Genomic DNA, 21,147 nt, shown 5'->3' on the forward strand with positions numbered 1-21,147 from the left:
AAGAATATTAATTTTTGATTATTTGAAATTAAAAAATATAAGTGATAAAGGTAGTAAATGCTATTTTCATTAAAAATGGTTTATATAGGCTGTTTAGAATGAAAAACAATGTAATTAGTTAATGTTTCTGTTTGCTGGAGTTTTGGCTAATTTTTTTTTAGCAAGTAAAAAAGCCCTCATGCCCATGGTCCTCAAATGTTATGGTCTCAGGACCCTTTTACTCCTTAAAAATGGAACACTCCAAAGAGCTTTTTTTGTTTTTTTGAGACAGAGTCTCACTCTGTCACCCAGGCTGTAGTGCAGTGGCTTGACCTCAGCTCACTGCAACCTCTGCCTTTCAGGTTCAAGCGATTCTTCTGCCTCAGCCTCCTAAGTAGCTGGGATTATAGGCGTGTGCTACCACACCTGGCTAATCTTTGTACTTTTAGTAGAGACAGGGTTCTATCATGTTAGTCAGGCTGGTCTCGAACACCTGACCTCATGATCCACCTGCCTCAGCCTCCCAAAGTGCTGGGATTACAGGCGTGGGCCACCGTACCCAGCTGGGTTACATCTATTGACATTTACCATCATATAAATTAAAGCTGAGAAATTTCTCCATAATACTGTAAAATAATTCTTTTTATGTTTAAGAAATCCTTTCATTTTCCTTGCCCCAGTCTGCTCTGACAGATCTTTTAAAATTACTATTAGAAAAAGTTATTTGCATGCACCTTGATTTATTTACCTTAAAAACTTTAAGAAATGATCTTACTATTTTGTTTTTGGTTAGAAAAGTTTATGCTAATAGACTACGGAATGGGAAGAACCCCCTATAATAAAAATTGAATCTGAAAATGATTAGGGTGATGATAAAATAACAGATATATGCATACATTCAAACATTCCACACATGAAAGCCTAAAAGAATGCTTTGAAATTCTGAATTATCTTATAAAATGATTATTTGGCTATACAAGAACAGAACATGTAAATACCATCTGTACTCTGTAAACACAGGGAAAAAAGATGTTATTATGGTACACAAATAGTCATTTGGTTTAATATAAGAAAAAAAGTTCTAATAATGAGAACTGAAAACAACAAAACAGGCTATAGCAAAAAGTAACAAAGATGTTTAAACATGAAAACTGGATGATGATTTTTCTGAGTTCTAGAGATGGGAAGTCCATGACTGAATCACCTGATTCCTCCTATTCTTTCCTTACAGTTTTAAGAACTGTTAAATCTATTTTGCAATAAATTTCAGCATGGTTCTTTATATAACTGTAATTTCCAAGTTTATGAATACTTATTGAAAAAGTTCTGCTATATAATATAGAACCAAGAATACAACATCCATTTTCTCTTTCCTCTCCTCTTTTTAAACTCAAATACCAATCTTTTAAAACACTTATTATTATTATTATTATTATTATTGTTATTTAGAGATGGGGTCTTGCTATGTTGTCCAGGCTGGTCTCAAACTCCTGGCTTCAAGTGATCCTCCCACGTTGGTCTCCCAAAGTGCTAGAATTACAGGTATGAGTCCCTGTGTCTGGCCTTAATATCTTACAAGATGGGGGAATAATTACTTTTTATATATTACCTGTATATGGAAGAGGGTATTTTTCTTACAAACTTATTATGTAAAAGTTTATTATACTAAAAAGTTTATTATGCTAAAAACTTAAACCTTACTTAAGTAACATACATATAATTTGAGATGAAGTCATGCTCTATCACCCAGGCTAGAGTGCAGTGATGCAATTATAGCTCATTGCAGCCTCAAACTCCTGGGCTTAAGTGATCCTCTTGCCTCAGCCTCCCAAGTAGCTGAGACTACAGGTACATGCCACAGTGCCTAGCTAATGTTTTAAGTTTTTGTAGAGATGGGGCCTCCTTATGTTGCCCAGGCTAGTCTTGAACTCCTGGGCTCAAGTGATCCTCCCACCTCAGCCTCCCAAAGTGCTGGGATTACTGGTAAGAGCCACTGTGCTCAGCCTTACTTCAATATTTAAAACAAGAAATTAGTAAGAGTTTTCTTACATAGATGAAAATTTCATTATGTTCATAAAGATAATTGAAGAGTACTCAGTTATCAGAATAACTAAAGTTAAAGATGCAAATATTTAGCTGCTGAAAAGCTTATCTGTAGGTAATTCATATTCATTTTAATTTTTAAATTAGGTAATCTCTTCTTTATTACCTGATATCTGAGAGCTGCAACTGATGAGACAGTTCATCTTTTAAACGATCTAGTTCTTTTCTAAGTGGCAAACTATTCTTCAGCTTTTTAACAGCACTTTTCCCATTGTTATCTAACCAGGATCTAGAAAGAAAAAGGAGAGATATATATACTTTGCAATACTAACTATAATATAAATATTTATACTATTAAAAGACACATGCATGCACTTGAATGTTCACAATATTAAAGATTTGGAATCAACCTAAATTACAATCAATCACAGATTGGGTAAAGAAAATGTGGTACATATATGCCATGAAATACTATGCAGCCATAAAAAAGAATGAGTTCATGTATTTCATGGGAACATGGATGGAGCTCGAGGCTATTATCCTTGGCAAACTAATACAGGAACAGAAAACCAAATACTGCATGTTCTCACCTATAAATGGAGCTAAATGATGAGACCACGTGGACACAAGTACGGGAACAAGAGACACTGGGGTTCACTTGAGGGTAGAGGATGGGAGGAGGGAGAGGATCAGTAAAAATAACTGTTAGGTACTAGGGTTAGTACCTAGGTAATGAAATAAACAGTACAACAAACCCCTATGATGGGAGTTTATTTATATAACACACCTGCACATGTACCCCTGAAAATAAAAGTTAAAAAAAAAATTGTGGCCAAGTGCAATGGCTCATGCCTGTGATCCTAGCACTTTGGGAGGCTGAGGTAGGTGGATCATGAGGTCAAGAGATCAAGACCATCCTGGCCAACATGGTGAAACCCTGTCTCTACTATAAATACCAAAACTAGCTGGGTGTGGTGGCGTGTGCCTGTAGTCCCAGCTACTCAGGATGCTGAGGCAGGAGAATCACTTGGACTGGGGAGGTGGAGGTTGCAGTGAGTTGAGATGGTGCCATTGCACTCCAGTCTGGGCAACAGGGTGAGACACCACCTCAAAAAAAAAAAAAATTGTACTCAGAAAAAAAAAAAAACGACACATACATTATCTTAAAGCAGAGCCAGTGTTAAACTGAGTTTTCAATCAAACCTTTACTTCTATGTATTCTTTCTTGGAATACCTACTTTTAAAGTAAGTTGCTTGGCGAACTGCCAACACCTGTCAAATCATATTCTAGCTATCACAACTTCCTTCACATATTAAAAAATTAAATTTTAGTTACATCAAACCAGTCACTAGATTTTATAGAGATAGAATAATTTTTTAAAAATTAAAAATACTTCAAAGCATGTTTATTACAACCTTCAGTAGGCTACACTACATCTTCACCGACATCAGTCATACACACAGGGGAGTGTAGAACTAATACTAATTATGAAGCAAGTGTGAGCAAATATAATGGAGCTAAACAGGTGTAAAAGTCAAACTTGACAGACATATCCGATGGGACTAGTGACAATTAAGAGGCAATGGGTCCTGATGAAGGAACATGAAGATTACTTTGTGGATTCTTGCTGGGTGGACTCCAGTTTCCCCTTTATTTTAGTCTTGGATATTACTACCCTGAGCTCCCAATGCTGATTCCCTCATCCCTGTAACCTAGTCCCTCCACTGGTCAGACTTTGCCAATCTAATCATTTGTCACAGTCTTCTTCCAGGTGGGTCTCTTCACTGTCCTGGTGCTCACTGACTCCTCCATTCCTTTCTACCCAACCAAGTGTCCAGTTTTAGTCTCATCTCAACTATATTAACTCTGTAATAAGCTCAGCAGAAAGATGTTCTCTAAACCTGTATTTCTTAGAATGTTTACCTCAATTGTCTTACAAGAATAAATAAATATTAAAAATGCTTTTAGGATTAGGAAGAATAGCTTTCAGAAAAGAGCTGAAGGCCTGTGTGGCCTTCTAGAGAGCAGCACTGCCTCTGTAGAAACTGTCTCTCACTTGGTGCTATAATCATCACGACACAGGGGTGCTTGTTACTGCTCGGGGTCACTGGCTCCCCAAGGGGAGTCCAGAGAAATGAGTTACCTGGATGGAGTCCTGGGAGGGTGAAGAGCTGTTGTAGGAGTTGGGGGTGGAGGGTAGAATGGCAAAGTGACTCTGGGCTGAGGGGAACATTTCAGATTCCAAAACGAAGTGGTGGGGGTGGGCCCTAGGCATTACTATGCAAGAGAAAACTCCAGGAAAACCAGAGGTTCCCTTTCTTCTTCTTCTTATTTTTTTTAATAGAGACTGGGTCTCATTTTATTGCTGGGCTCAAACTTTTGGGCTCAAGTGATCCTCCTGCCTCAGCCTGCCAAAATGCTGGGACTACAGGCATGAGCCACCGTGCCTGGCCATTTTTTCTTTAACAAAAATTTTTTTTGGCCAGGTGTAGTGGCTCACGCCTGTAATCTCAGCACTTTGGGAGGCTGAGGTGGATGGATCATGAGGTCAGGAGAGTTAGACTATCCTGGCTAACACGGTAAAACCCTGTCTTTGCTAAACATACAAAAAAGTTAGCCAGGCATGGTGGCACATGCCTGTAGTCCCAGCCACTTGGGAGGCTGAGGCAGGAGAATCACCTGAACCCAGGAAGGAGAGGTTTCAGTGAGCTGATGTCACACCACTGCACTCCAACCTGGGTGACAGAGCGAGGCTCCATCTCAAAAAACAAACAAAAATTCATGGGCCATGCTAATCTTCTCTGTTTGGTTCTAATTTTTTTGCAATGGGGGTCTCACTATGTTGCCGAGGCTGGTGTGATCACAGCTCACTGAACCTCGACCTCCTGGGCTCAAGTGATCCTCTAGCCTTAGCCTGGGGTGATCGACCTCCTGGGCTCAAGTGATTCTCTAGCCTTAGCCTCTCTACTAGCTGGGGCTACAAGCATGGGCTACCACGGCCGCCTAATTTTTTAAAGTTATTATTTGTAGAGACGAGGTCTTGCTATGTTGCCCAAACTGCTCTTGAACTCCTGGGCTCAAGTGATTGACCCCACCTGGACCTCCCAAAGTGCTGGCATTACAGACATGACCCACTGTGCCTGGCCTCATTCCATTTTTAGTATATATACTGCTGGAGCGAGCACTAGGTTTCTTAGTAGTCACTTTAAATGTTTTAGATGTTGTGATCTAAAGTATTTAAAAATTATCAAGTTTAGAGTATTGAAACTGACAAATCATTATGCAAGGAAGATAAAGTCTCTGTTTTAAAGGAAGACAGATCTAACAAGGAATATACAAATAAGCAATTAGAATAGAATATAAGAACTACCATGAGAAAAGAAGAAGTAATGATTCCTGGAAGATTCTATACAACAGGTAATATGTGATCTGGAACCTGAGAGATACATCAGATCTTTCCAGGCAGGTGAGAGAGAATGTTATGTCAATCATATTAGTACGTAAGGATCTAAGAGATGAACCCATATGCCCAGATGACAGGATGCTTAGAGGGAGAGAAGGGCATAGAGGAGACTGCAGAGGCACTGGGGGTGAAGTGTGCACATTGAGAAAGGGAATTGGAAGCTTATCATTTAGGTGAAAGTGTTCAATTTTTTTTAAATCCATTGACTTTGTGTAGCCATTAATAATCCTTCCTATACCCTCTTTAAGAATATTGGTAAAAATTTTGTCACTTCTGCATGGTGTGTAATCAAGTAGGTAAAAATACCTTAATTTACATTACTACTGTTGATATGGCATTATAATTTTCCAACTTTTCCTCACTGATTAATACATGTTACTTAACTTACTTTAAATCATGTAAGAGAAAGCATGATTTACTGACATACGAATTATTAAATGACACACAATGTTTGATTTGGGGCCCAAATGTTTTACAACATGGATTCAAATATGATCTTATAATTATACAGTCATGAAGTGATTTTTGGAATTCTTACATTTAATGTATAAAAATCACTGGTCTAGCTTAACAATACTTGTGTTTTGTTTCTAAACACTGAAGTAAAAACAAAGGCTCTAAACATGGTTGTTAATATATACAGATATAAAGATAAAGATACCTGTTTCCTGGCTTTGGCCACTGAGAGGATTAGTAGCAACTGAGCACATGTAGCACTGAGATGTTGGTGTTTACACACCATTCCCTACTAGAAAGAACCAGAGCTTCCTGGCAAAACTGCTGAATCAAACTTTGGGGCAGGAACAGTTCAGACAATCCTGGAACAACTTGTGAACCAGAAAGTAAGGGAGTACTCAAGGGAAGACGGGGACATAGGCACCACCCTGAAGAGATGATGAAACGAGGAAATCAGCATGTGGCAACCAGCAGAGTAATATGTGATTCAAGCAAGAATCATCAACGAATATTAAAACAAGCAAGGGAGTAAAAATCTAATGAGTAAAAGGTTATTTACGTAGCCCTAAGTATCTCCTTAAAATAATTAGAGAAAAAAACCTGTAACTTTCTGGAAGAAATTAGTATCATGGGTAATGGGTTACACATACATCACATGCCTCCTAAGTAATCCACTGAAAACAACACACCACTTCTGGGGTATGCCTGCAAAAAACTGAAAAATCTGACTCTAATTATGAGGAAACATCAGATAAACAAATGGAAAGGCATTCTACAAAATAACTGGCTTGTATTCATCAAGGTAATGAAAGACAAGAAAACACTGAGGAACTGTTCCAGATTAAAGAAGATTAAAGAGATTTGACAATCAAATATGGCTCTTGATTTGGGATTTTCTTCTCCTAATAAAGGGCAGTGCTTAGAAAATGAGTGACATTTGAATAACATCTAGGGGTTAGCTAATACTATTTTCATAAGTGTTAATTTCTTGATTATTATTATTTTCTTTTTTTCTAAGGGTTTAGAAAAGCAACTTTTAAAAAGTTATTTTCTTATATAAGAAAATGTTTTTTATTTTTAAAAAGCACAACCTAGGTATTTAAAGGGCTATTGTGGCTGCAACTTACTCAAATGGTTCAGGGAAAAATGTGTGTGTGTGCATGCATATATATATATATATATATATATATATATATATATACACACACACACACATACATACACACACACATATATAGTTTCTATAGTTAAAATGAATATAAAAGGCTGGGTGCAGTGGCTTACTCCTGTAATCCCAGCACTTTGGGAGGCTGAGGCAGACGGATCACAAGGTCAGATCAAGACCATCCTGGTCAACATGGTGAAACACTGTCTCTACTAAAAATACAAAAATTAGCTGGGCATGGTGGTATGTGCCTGTAATCCCAGCTACTCGGGAGGCTGAGGCAGGAGAACCGCTTGAACCAGGGAGTCAAAGGTTGCAGTGAGCCATGATCACGCCATTGCACTCCAGCTAGATGACAGAGCAAGACTCTGTCTCAAAAAAAAAAAAAAGTATATAATATATAGAGAGAATGATAAAGCAAATGTGGTACAAAATTAACATTTAAGGAATCTGGGTGGAAGTTATATGGCACTTCTTTATATTATTTCTGCAAATTTTCTCTATTTTAGAGACAGGGACTTGCTCTGTTGCCCAGGCTGGAGTGCAACAGCACAATCATAGTGTCATGGGATCCTTGGGGTGTCACTTTTCCATTTGGAAACCTCTGTGGTCGGTGGTGTCTTTGTCCAAGTTTTGCTTGTGCCCACTGGGCTCATTCTGCCCACCTGGCCTGGCAGTCTACACTCAGCTTACACTATTGGCCCAGATTCCACATCTGCCAAGGGCCAGCCAGGTGCAGAGTGGCAAGGGGTGTGTGAACGAACACAAGGTCCAGCCACTGCGCACAGCCAGGTGTGCTGGCTGCAGCAGAGTGAGCAACTCCATATGCTGGCACAGGTGCTAGCTCCATGCAAGACTGAAGCTAGACCAGGTGTACCATATGCAGCTACTACTGTGGGAACCAAGGGACATGGTGGTGCCCAGAAGCTTGAAGGCACTGGAACTGCAGAGCCCCAAAGAGAGTGTCACAGTCCAGATTTAGGGAGCCCCTAGGTCTGGGCTCCTTGAAGGGCTGTAGTTTTTCTCTTCTGTTGCCCACAATGTGGTAAGCAGGAGGTGTGTTTCAGCCCTGTTTGTGTAACAGCTGTTTAAGTCCTGCCATTAGGTGGTCCTAAGTTCTTGTCCCACGTCCAGGAAGAATGAGGTACGTGGACAACTGGAGGGCAAGCAAGTTGGAGAGGAGCTTCCTTGAGCGACAGAACAGTTCTCAGGAGACCTGAAGTCAGTAGCTCCTTTCTGCAGGCAGGTCATCCCCATGAATGTCCAACTCTCAGCAGAGAGGAGACCCACAGTGGGTAGCGCCTTTCTGCAGGTAGGTTGTCTCAACATAATGGAGAACTGAAGTGGGTAACTCCTTCCCACAGCTGGTAGTCCTGATGTCTGAGTGTGGGTGAGTTCTAGGTTTTTATGGGCTCCGAAAGGAGCTTTTTCCTGGTGGGTCTGGTAAAAGCATCATCTGATTGGCTGAATGGTCATCAATGAAGTCCTCACTCTGGGCCAAGGACTTTACCTAGAACTGGCAGCCCAAACCCGAAGCTTCAGGCTGTTTCTCGCTTGAAGGTGGGGTTTCATCGGGGACCTCCTGCCATCAACATGCCATCCATGGTGCCTAGGGTGTTTGTGCTGAGGGGTGCCTGCAGGCCTGGACCAATGCTGCCCTTAGCCACCCTCACCATGACTCCTTCCCATGCTTGTCAGCGCCCAAAGTCCGGAGGGGACCAAGACAGCAGGGGACTGGCGTGTCAGCACCACTCTGAGTGTGCACGCACATGGCCAGGTCACGATAGTGCCCAGCCTCTGCTGCAAGTTTGCTCTGCACCTGAGCGGGCACTGAGAGTGGGGAGAGGCCAGGGAGTAGGAGCAGACACTTCTGAGCCAGTGGAGGTGGGGGTTCCCAGGACCCTGAGAGACCAGAGATGTCCCAGTTGAGAGCAGGTGGCTGGGCAACTGCAGCTGTGCTGGGGAGCACGGGGCTCCCACCCCAACAATTCAGTAGGGGGTGGGGCTCCTGACTGTTCCCAGCCAACACCAGCTCTGCAGAGCACACAGCCCCCGTCAGGTCTCTCCTTCTGCAGCCAGTGTCTTGGCAGTGGCCACTCCAGGTGGGCCACTGCTGCCATCAATAGCTCACTGTAACTTTGAACTCCTGGGCTCAAGCAATCCTCCTACTCAGTCTCGGGAGTAGAAAGAACCACAGGTGTTGCTAATTTTTAAGTGTGTTTGTGTGTGTATGTGTGTGTGTGTGTGTGTGTGTGTGTTTTGCAGGGTCTGGCTCTGTTGCCCAGGCTGAAGTGCAGTGGTGCAATCTCAGCTCACTGCAACCTTTGCCTCCTGGCTCAAGCCATTCTCCTGTCTCAACCTCCTGAGTAGCTGGGATTATAGGTGTGAGCCACTCTGTCTGGCCCTATTCCTGCAAATTTTATGTAGGTCTGAAATTATGTCAAAATTAAAATTAAAAAACAGCTTAAAAAAAGAAAGTATAAGTTGCTGGTTAGTTATTGTAAACATTTCTCTAGAGAAAAAAAAACTGTAGAGAATGTCTTTATTCTAGATTATGGGAAAAACAAAACTGAAAATAAAATCAGCAAAAAGATTTTCTTTTTAGTTTTGGTGCTTATGTACAAAGAACACCATCATGTGCTTCTGGATTTTGATCAAATCAATGCAACTAACTGGTCAGGTGAAGGTAATCAGAGACAAATTTTCAGAATTATTTTTTATGCTCATTAACGTTTTCAGGATCAGTAGTTCCTGTATTATCTTTAAAACAATTTAAATGCCGGGCACGGTGGTGCATGCCTGTAGTCCCAGCTACTCAGGAGGCTGAGGTGGGAAGATCACTTGAGCCCAGGAGTTCTGGGCTGTAGTGCGCTTTGCCAATCGGGTGTCCTCACTAAGTTTGGCGTCAATATAGTGACCTCCCAGGAGTGGGGGACCACCAGGTTGCCTAAGGAGGGGTGAACTGGCCCAGGTCAGAAACGGAGCAGGTCAAAACTCTTGTGCTGATCAGTAGTGGGATCACACCTGTGAATAGCCACTGCACTCCAGCCTGGGCAACATAGCGAGACCCTGTCTCTTAAAAAAAAAAAAAAAACAATTTAAGTAAGTATATGGATTTTTTTTTTTTTTTTAGAGTAAAAACACTCTGCACAAAAGTATTTAAAGTAAACTAAGAGTCTCTTCTCAGCTCATACTCATCTGGACATTTTCTCAACCACGTTCTCCAATCTTCTGTAAATATGACCAGAGACTTGATATCCTTGTAGTTTCTTTTCTTTTTTTGAAACAGGGTCTCCCTGTGTCGCCCAGGCTGGAGTGCAGTGACATGATTTCGGCTCACTGCAACCTCTGCCTCCCAAGTTTAAGCGATTCTCCTGCTTCAGCCTCCCAGGTAGCTGGGATTACAGGCGCCTGCCACTATGCCCGGCTAATTTTTCTATTTCTAGTACAGACAGGGTTTCACGATGTTAGGCTGGTCTCGAATTCCTGACCTCAGGTGATCTGACCACCTCAGCCTCCCAAAGTGCTGGGATTACAGGCGTGAGCCACCGTGCCCGGCCTGTAGTTTATTTTCTACTTACATTAGATAGAGCTGGTTTCTTTTGTTGGCAACCAAAAACTCTTGACTAATAAAATTCCCTTGGACTTTTTTTTGCTTCTTTTGAGACACAGTCTCACACTGCTGCTCAGGCTGAAGTTCAGTGGAGTGATCTCAGCTCACTGCAACCTCTGCCTCCTGGGTTCAAGCGATTTTCCTGCCTCAGCCTCCCAAGTAGACATGCGCCACCATGCCTGGCTAATTTTGTATTTTTAGTAGAGACAGGGTTTCTCCATGTTGGTCAGGCTGGTCTCAAATTCCTGACCTCAGGTGATCTGCCTGCCTTGGCCTCCCAAAGTGCCTGGATTACAGGGGTGAACCACTGTGCCCAGCCTTCCTTAGATTTTCTTACTGACAATCGTAAATAGTGCAAGTATATCTCTGCCTTTCCAATATTTATATCTCCCATTTCTGTTTATTATGCATTGGACAGATTCTCCAGGACAAATACATTATAGAGGTGATAGCAGGCATTCCAGCTGGCTTGTTTCTCCACAGTTCTGAGCTCATCTGCTTTCTATCTTTCAAAAATTCCCAAAAATGTGTCTATTATTAGTATTTTCTTATTTATCAAGTTCCACGAAATTTAATAAATCAGTGAGTATTTGCAGGCTACCAACTGGGATCTCCTCTAAATAATGTATGTGCTATTAAGGGGAGTAATGTGATCAAAGCCTTTGGTAAAGTTGGGAACATAGAGGGGAGGTAGAATCCAGGTTGCAGGGAAGAGAAACTGGTGGCAGAAAGATCCTTAGCAAGTTATTCCAATAGTCTAGTGAAAAATGAATGTGGCAATGAGGATTCCCATTAAACAACTTTGAATGATCTTTTCCCAAATGAAGCAAAAACTATGAAAAATGGAAGTAAGCCAAGAGCTATATTTACTTCAGACTCTTTCTGAGCTCCCGAATGTCCTGTGATTGGCTGTAATACTTGTTCAGTATTCCTTTTTGAGCCAATCACAGCCTGTTTGTATAATAATTTGTCTCCACATGTCTTATGTATCCCATTATTCTATTACCCCATGAGGGAAAGATGAGTCCTTTATTATCTAGTATGTACTTAACTGAATGTCACCACAGTAAGATCACTAGACGGTATGCAATTTGACTACTCAAATTAAATTATAAGGTAAAGAGAAGAGAGTACCTTCCTGACCAATGTGGAAACACATGGTTACCTTGTCTAACCATACTTTCGGTCAGAGATAAAGTTCTAAATTACTCTCTAAATGAGAATACTCTATTGGATTTTAAAAGAATCATTATTGCCTGAATTTGCCACATAAACCATTTTAATTCTTAGCTTAAATTTTATAATCACAGACATTTAAAAATTCTGAGCCTCGCCTTTTGTGGCCATCACCTAAGCGGGAGCTGCCAAAATGAAGTTCAATCCCTTTGTGACTTCCAACCAAAGAATCACAAAAGGCATTTCAATGCACCTTTCCACATTCGCAGGAAGATTATGTCCTCCCCTCTTTCCAAAGAGCTGAGACAGAAGTACAACGTGCGATCCATGCCCATCGGAAAGGATGATGAAGTTCAGGTTGTACGAGGACACTATAAAGGCCAGCAGATGGGCAAAGTAGTCCAGGTTTACAGGAAGAAATAGGTAATCTACATTGAACGGGTGCAGCGGGAAAAGGCTAATGGCACAACTGTCCATGCAGGCATTCACCCCAGCAAGGTGGTTATCACTAGGCTAAAACTGGACAAAGACCGCAAAAAGATCCTTGAACGGAAAGCCAAATCTTGCCAAGTAGGAAAGGAAAAGGGCAAATACAAGGAAGAAACAATCGAGAAGATGCAGGAATAAAGTAATCTTGTATACAAGCTTTGATTAAAACTTCAAACGAGGAAAAAAAAATTCAGAGCCTCTGTTTTCAATGGTGAGAAGTTCAATTAATTACTATTGAGGTAGAATAGAGAAATCACATATTTATTCAATAGTAAAATACCAAGTAAGCTAGACTGTTTAACCTCTACTAAGCAAGAACTTTTTAAAAATGCTAGTTTTATTTAAAATGAAATTACCTATGAACAAGTAAGTATTAGTAATCACAAATATATTTTTCTCAATCTTTTTTTTTAAAGACAGGGTCTTACTTTGTTGCCCAGGTTACAGTGCAGTGGTGTGATCATGTCTGGCTAGTAAGCTTGGCTAATTTAAAAGTTTTTTTCTTTTTCTTTCTCTCTTTTTTTACTTTTTATTTTTATTTTTATTTTTATTTAGAGACAGGGTCTTACTATGTTGCCCATGCTTGTCTTGACCTCCTAAGCTCAAGTGATCCTCCCAACTTGGCCTTCCAAAGTGCTGGGACTATAGGCATAAGCCACTGCACTCAGCCCTTTAGTCATTTTCAAGTGTACAGTTCAGTGGTCTTAAGTACATTCACATTGTTGTGCAACTATCACCACCAGCAATCTTCAGAACTCTTCATTTTGCACACCTCAACTCTGTATCCATTAAACACTAACACCCCTTCCCCTCCCTCCAGCCCCTGGCAACCACCATTCTATTTTCTGTCTCTATGAATTTGAATACTTCTTGTACTTCACGTAAGTAGAATCATATACTATTTGTCGTTTTGTGACTGGTTTATTTCATGCAGCATGAAGGTTCATGTGTTGTAGTCATGTGTTGTAGCCTGTGGTAGAATTTCTTCCTTTTTAAGGCTAACATTCCACTGTTAGAATATATCAAATTTTGCTGTAGTTTTAATTTGCATTTCCCTAATGATTAATGATGTTGAGTATCTTTTCATGGGCTTATAGGCCATTTATATACCTTCTTTGAAGAAATGTCTATTCAAGTCCTTTGCCCATTTTTGAATTGGGTTGTTGGCTGGTTGTTGAGTTTTAAGAGTTGTCTATCTATTCTGGATATTAATTCCTTTATCAGATATATGAGTTGCAAATATTTTCTCCCATTCTGTGAACTGCCATTTTACTCTGTTGATAGTCTTTTAGTGCAGAAACTTTAAAAATGTTAATGAAGTCCAATTTGTCTATTTTTCTTTTGTTGCCTGTGCTTTAGGTTTTATATCCTAGAAATCACTGGCAAATCCAATGTAATGAATCTTTTGCCCTAGGTTTTCCTCTTAAGAGTTTTATAGTTTAGGTATTACATTTAGGTCAAAGATCCATTCTGAGTTATTTTTAGTACATGGTACAAAGTTGGTGTCCCAACTTCATTCTTTCGCGTGTGGCCTGTTTTCCCAGTACCTTTTATTGAAAATATTTTTTCCCCCATTTGGTGGTCTTGGCATCCTTGTTGAAAATCAGTTGACCATAAATGCAAGGATTTATTGCTGTATTCTCTATTCTATTCCATTAGCCTATATGTTTGTGTATTTTTCTTTTTATAGAGATGGGGTCTCACTATGGTGCCCAGGCTAGTCTCAAACTCCTGGACTCATGTAATCCTCCTGCTTCCGTCTCCCAAAGTACTGGGATTACAAAAGTGAGCCACACCATGCCTGGCCTATATGCCAGTATCACAATGCTTTGTTTACTATAGCTTTGTAGTAAGTTTTGAAATGAGGAAATGTGAATTCTCCAGCTTTGCTCTTTTCAGGATTGTTTTGGCTATTTGAGGTCCCCTGAGATTCTAATTTTAGAATGTGGCTTCTATTTGTGTAAAAAAATGTCATTGGAATTTTGATAGGGATTGCATTAAATCTGTACATTGCTTTGGGTATTGACATCTTAATAATATTATCTTCTGACCCATGATCATAGAATGCCTTTCCATTTATTTGTATCATCTCTAATTTCTTTCAGAAATATTTTATAGTTTTCATTGTACTACAAGTCTTTCATCTCTTCAGCCAGTTCCTAAGCATTTAGTCCTTTGTGATGCTATTGTATATGGAATTGTTTTTGTAATTCCCTTTTTGGATACATTGCTAGTATACAGAAATACAACTGATTTTTGTGTATTGATTTTGTATCTTGCTAATTTGCTTATTAGTTCTAATACATTCTTCAGTGGAATCTTCAGAATTTTCTATGTATAAGACCATTATCTGTGAACAGATAATTTTACCTTGTCCTTTCCAATTACATGACTTTAATTTCTTTTTCTTGCCTAACTGCTCTGGCAAAGACTTCCAGCAGTATGTTGAATAGAAGTGCTGAAAGTAGGCATCCTTGCCTACTTCCTTATGCTACATAAAAAACTTAACTCTTTTACTATTGAGAATGATGTTTGCTGTGGGTTTTCATATATAGCTTTTATTATGTTGATGTAGTTTCCTTTATTTCTAGTTTGTTGAATGTCTTTAGGATGAAAGGATGTTAAAGTTTGTCAAATGCTTTTTTCTGCATTATGATCATTCTGTATGATTTAAATGATGATGTGGGTTTTCTCCATTCTGTTAATGTGTTATCATACGGATTGATTTTGTATATTGAGCCATCCTTGTACTCTAGGAATACATCCCACTTGGTTATGGTATAGGATCCTTTTAATATGCTGCTGAATTCACTTTTCTAGGATTTTGTTGAAGCTTTTTGCATTAACATTCATAAAGGATATTGATTTGTGGTTTTCTTTTCTTTAAGTGTCTTTGTCTGTCTTTGGTATCAGGGTAATGCTGGTCTCACAGAATGAGTTAGGGATTCAGTTTCTTTTTGAAAAGTTTGCAAAGTATGGCTGTTAAATGTCTGGTAGAATTTGCCAGTGAAGCCATCCAGTTCAGGTCTTTCCTTTGTTGGAAAATTTAAAATTACTGACTCAGTCTCATTATTTTCTATTTCTTTGTGGTTTAGTTTTGGTAGATTTTGTGTTTCTAGAAGTTTCTCCATTTTATCTAGGTTACCCAACTTGTTGGTGTACAACTGCCCATGGTACTCTTTCATAATTGTTATTTCTGTGGAATTGGTACTAATGTTCCTACTTTCATTTTTGATTTTAGTAATTTGAGTCTTCTTTCTTTCTTAGTCCATCTAGCTAAAGGTTTGTCAATTTTGTTGATCTTTTCAAAGAACCAATTTTTGGTTTTGTTTTTATTATTTTTCTATTATCTATTTTTTAAATCTAATATCTATTTTGATTATCTGCTCTAATCTTTATTATTTCCCTCCTTCTACTAGTTTTGCATTTATTCTTCTTTCTCTAATCCCATAAGGTGTGAAGTTAGATTGCTGATTTGAGATCTTTCTTGTTTTTTAAATGTGTTTATAGCTATACATTTCCCCCTTAGCATTGCTTTGCTGAATTTTCTGTGTCCCATAAGTTTTGGTACTTTGTGTTTTTATTTTCATTCATCTGTATTTGCTTTTTTTCCTCAAAATTGTTAATCAAACATTTTAAATAAAATTTTCAGGCTACATTCAGTAATTTAATATTCATATGATTTGTAAAAATCAAATCAGTGTAATTGGTATATCCATCACCTTAAGTATTTCTTTGTTATGCTAGAACATTCCAATTATTCTCTTCTAGCTATTCTGAAATACATGACTGATGATTGTAAAATATAGTCACCTTACTGATCTATCAGACAGATCTTATTTTTTTCTGAGATGAAGTCTGCTGTCTCCCAGACTGGAGTGCAGTGGCACAATCTTGTCTCACTGCAACCCGACTCCTTGTTTCAAGCGATTCTCTTGCCTCAGCCTCCTGAGCAGCTGGGATTACAGGCACCTGCCACCATGCCTGGCTACTTTTTTTGTATTTTTAGTAGAGATGGTGTTTCACCATGTTGGCCAGGCTGATCTCAAACTCCTGACCTCAGGTGATCCGCCCTCCTTGGCCTCCCAAAGTGCTGGGATTATAGGCGTGAGCCACGGTGCCTGGCAGATCTTATTTTTTTCTTTCAAACTGTGTATCTGGACCCATTAATCAGCCTCTCTTCATATCCCCCTGAAGATCTTCCCCTCCTTTTTCTTCTAAGAGTCTTAGTACTTTATGTTTTACATTTAAGTCTATGATCTGTTTTGAGTTAAAATTCTTAATTTTTTTTAACTTTTATTTTAGGTCTGGGGCACATGGGCAGGTTAACATAGGCAAACTTGTTAACATAGGCAAACTCATGGCATGGGGGTCTCATGTACAGACCATTTCATCACCCAGGTACTAAGCATAGTACCTGATGGTTATTGTTCCTGATCCTCTCCCTCCTCCCACTCTCCTCCTCTCCTCCCTAGATATAATTTTGACTTTTATTTTAGATTTGGGAGTACACGTGCAGGTTTGTTACATGGGTATATTGCAACATGTTGGGGTTTGGTGTATGACTGATCCTCACTCAGGTATTGAGTGTAGCACCTGACAGTTACTGTTTCAACCCCTTCCCCCCTCTCCTTTCCCACTCTAGTTGTCCCCAATGTCTGTTGTTTTCCTTGTTGTGCCCACTGGTTCTCATTAATTTGTTCCCACTTATGGCCTCCAGCTCCATAACTATGTTCCTGCAAAGGACACAATCTCATTTCTTTTTATGGCCACATAGTGTTCCATTATATATATGTACCATATTTTCTTTAACCAGTCCCAGTCCACTGATACGCATTAGGTTGATTCCATGTCTTTGCTATTGTGAACAGTGCTGCAATGAAGATATGGTAGCATGTGTACTTATGGTAGAATGATTTGTATTTCTATGGGTATACACCCTGTCGTAAGATTGCTCAGTTGAATGGTAGTTGTTTGAGAAATTGCCACACTACTTTTCACAATGGTTTAACTAATATACACTCCTACCAACACTGAATAAGCATTCCCTTTTCTCTGCAACCTGACTACAGTATCTGCTATTTTTTTTTTTTTTTTTTTTTTTTTTTTTTTTTTTTTTTTTTTTGAGACAGAGCCTTACTCTGTCACCCAGACTGTGAGTGCAATGGCGCCATCTTGGCTCATTGCAACCTCTGCATGCCTCCTCCCTGCAGGCCCAGGCTCAAGCAATCCTCTTGCCTCAGCCTCCCCAACAGCTGGGACCATAGGTGAATATCACCAAGCCTGGTTATTTTTTTGGAATTTTGGTAGAGACAGGGTCTTGTCATGTTGACTAGGCTGGTCTTAAACTCTACTGAGTTCAAGCAATCTCCCCACTTTGGCCTCCCAAAGTGCTGGGATTACAGGTATGAGCAACTGTGCCTGGCCTGACTTTTTAACACTAGCCATTCTAACTGGTGTGAGATGGTAACTCATTGTGGTTTTAATTTGCATTTTTCTTATGATTAGTGATACTGAGCATTTTTTCAGAAATCTGTTGGCTGCATGTACATCTTCTTTTGAAAAGTGCCTGTTCATGTCTTTGCCCACTTTTTAATGGGGCTATTTTTTGCTTGTAAAAATTTTTTTTGGTGGGGAGGGACAGAGTCTATCACTCAGGCTGCAGTGCAGTGGCATGATCTTGGCTCATTGCAACCTTCACTTCCTGGGTTCAAGTGATTCTTGTGCCTCAGCCTCCCCTGAGCTGGGATTACAGGCATGTGCCACCATGCCCAGTTAATTTTTGTATTTTTAGTAGAGTTGGGGTTTCACCATGTTGGCCAGGCTGGTCTCAAACTGTGGACCTCAGGTGATGTGCCCACCTCAGCCTCCCAAAGTGCTGGGATTACAGGTGTGAACCGCCATGTCCAACAGTTTGTAAATCTTAAGTTCTTGACAGATTCTGGGTATCAGACCTTTGTAAGATGTATAGTTTGCAAGTATTTTCTCTCATTCTGTAGGCTGTTTGCTCTATTGATACATTGTTTCTTTTGCTGTGCAAAAGCTCATTTAATTAGATCACATTTGTCAATTTTTGCTTTTGTTGCAATTGCTTTTGGTGTCTTCAGCATGAAATCTTGTCCAGCCCCTATGTCCAGAATGGTATTTTATATATTCCCTTATGATTTATTTTTATTTTCAATTTTCATAGGTACATAGTAGGTATATATATTTACGTGGTACATGACACCTTCTTTGATCTGCTGGTTAAGAGTGCTTTAATTTCCACAATTTTGTTAAATTTCCAGTTTTACTTCTGTTGTTGATTTCTAACTTCATTCCAATGTGGTCAGAGAAGATGCTTTGTGTGATATTTTTCTTTTAAAATCTATTGAGACTTAGTTTGCAGCCTAAAATACGGTCCACCCTAGAAAATGTTCTATATAGACTTGAGAAGAATGTGTATGCTGTTCTTGTTAGGTAGAGTGTCTTATACATGTCTGTTAGATCCAGCTGGTTAAATTGTGCTATGCAAGTCCTCTGTTTCCTTACTTATTCTTGTTTGATTTTTCTAAACACTATTGAGAGTGGAGTATTAAAGTGTACAGCCATTACTGTAGAACTTTCAATTTCTCTCTTCAATTCAGTCCACTTTTGCTTCATATATTTTGAGGATCAGTTATTTGGTAGATAAATATTTATAGCTGCTATCTCTTGTTGCTGTATGGAGGCTTTTATTAAGATGTGATGTCCTTCTTTATCTCTTATAATCTTTTTTGATTTAATGTCTATTATGTCTGATTTTAGTATAACTTTCTTTTGGTTAATATTTGCACAGAATACTATCCTTTTCCATCCTTTCATTTTCAACTCTGTATCTAAAATGAGTCTCCTGTAGACAGCATATAGTTGAATCATGTTTTTTAAATTCACTCTGCCAATATTTGTCTTTTGGAAAGTTTAATCCATTTATATTTAAAGTAATTACTTGACAGAAGGGACTTAATTTTGTCATGTTGCTATTTATTTCCATGTGCCTTATAGCTTTTTTTTGTCCCTTGTTTCTTGCATTACTACCTTCTTGTTATTTAGTTGATTTTTTTTTTTTTGTGGTGAATAATTTAAATTCCTTTCTTATTTCCTTTGGTGTATATCCTTTCGATATTTTCTTGTGGTTCTTGTGGGGGATAACATTTAACAACCTAAAGTTATAACACCCTAATCTGAATTTATACTAGCTTAAATTCAATAACAAAAACTTTGCTCTTTTAATAGTTCTCCCCACCCCTTTCAGTTGTTATCACAAAATTATCTTTATACATTGTCCAAAAACATAAACTAATAATCTTTTAATAAATATATTTTTTAGAAATAGTGATAGATTTTTAAAAATAGCTTCACTGAAATATAATTCATACACCACCTCTACTAAAAAAAAAAAATACAAAAATTAGCCAGGTGTAATGGCACATGTCTGTAGTCCCAGCTATTTGTGTGACTGAGGCAGAACTGTCTATGTAGTTGACTGTGATCAGCCTCTTTGACTTAGCATGTTTTCAAGGTTCATCCATGTTGTAGTATCTATAGTACTTCATTCCTTTTTTTGGTTAAATAATATTCCTTTGTATGGATATGCCACTTTTAAAACATTCATTTATCAGTTGGTAGACAATTGGGTTATTTGTTCTGACTATTATGAATAATGTTGCTATAAGCATATTTTTGTGTGGATGTCTGTTTTCACTTCTCTTGGGTGTATACCTAGGAGTGGAATTCTTGGGTCACATAACTCTGTTTAACATTATACAGTATTGCCAAACTGTGTTCCATAGCAGCTGCACCATTTTGTATTCCCATTAGCAATGAAGGAGAGTTCCAATTTTCCTATCTGCTCACCAACACTTGTTATTCTCTTTTAGAACATAGCCATCCTAGGGTATGAAGTGGTACCTGGTTGTGGTTGTTTAGTTGACCTTGGCCTGTGCTACAGTTTAAATATTTGTCCCCTCCAAATGTGACGTTGAAATTTAATCCCCAGTATTGGAGGGAGGGCCTGGTGGGAGGTTTTGGGTCATGGAGGCAGATCTCTCATGAATGGCTTTATGTCATCCTCATGGTAATGAGTGACTTCTCACTATTAGTTTCCAAAAAATCTGACTGTTGAAAATAGCCTGGCGCCTCCTCCCCTCTTGCCACATGATGCTTGTTCTTCTTTCCCTTCTACCATGACTGGAAGCTTTCTGAAGTCCTTAACAGAAGCAGATGCTGATGCCATACTTCTTGTACAGCCTGCAGAACCATGAGCTAAACAAATCTATTTTCTTTATAAATTACCCAGCCTCTAGTATTCCTTTATATTATAGCAATGCAAAATGGACAAAGACAGGTTGGTTAAAAATGATTTCATTATATCTACAGCAAATATATATATATATATATATATATATATAAATATACATATTGCATGTATTGTTATAAGATCCAAGTAAAAAGAAAAACCCTGATAATAAAATGAAGTCAAAAGAACATTAAAAGGTACATAAAAATGAATGCCAGGATGCCATGTACAAGGACTAATGTTGGACTGTGCAATCATTTGGTTTAGTTTCTAGTGTCATGATGCTTTTGAAATAAAATAGTAACTCAAGCAAGGCTGTTTTCCATGGATTTAAGAGAACAATAACAAAAAAAGCGTCATGATCTAAATTACAAAAAAGTTGAAATTGCATAAATTTTACACTCCTAGGCCTCAAACTCTGTAAAACAAAGTAAGGATTTTAGAC

General features: G+C 38.8%; 1 protein-coding gene across 4 annotated transcripts in view; it reads right to left on the reverse strand.

Annotated features, from left to right (window-relative positions):
* TCAIM (T cell activation inhibitor, mitochondrial) overlaps positions 1-21,147 on the reverse strand; it is a 68,136-nt gene that overhangs the window by 16,311 nt on the left and 30,678 nt on the right. For 3 of the 4 annotated variants that reach the window (XM_003926221.4, XM_003926222.4, XM_010336980.3), the window contains exon 6: positions 2,189-2,311. The exons of the other annotated variant lie outside the window; for it this stretch is intronic. In XM_003926221.4, coding sequence (XP_003926270.1) covers positions 2,189-2,311 — 123 coding nt within the window. The remainder of the gene's footprint in view (positions 1-2,188; positions 2,312-21,147) is intronic. 4 annotated transcript variants of the gene reach the window in all.

Source organism: Saimiri boliviensis, chromosome 8 (assembly GCF_048565385.1).
Source record: "Saimiri boliviensis isolate mSaiBol1 chromosome 8, mSaiBol1.pri, whole genome shotgun sequence".
NCBI classification, from domain to species: domain Eukaryota; kingdom Metazoa; phylum Chordata; class Mammalia; order Primates; family Cebidae; genus Saimiri; species Saimiri boliviensis.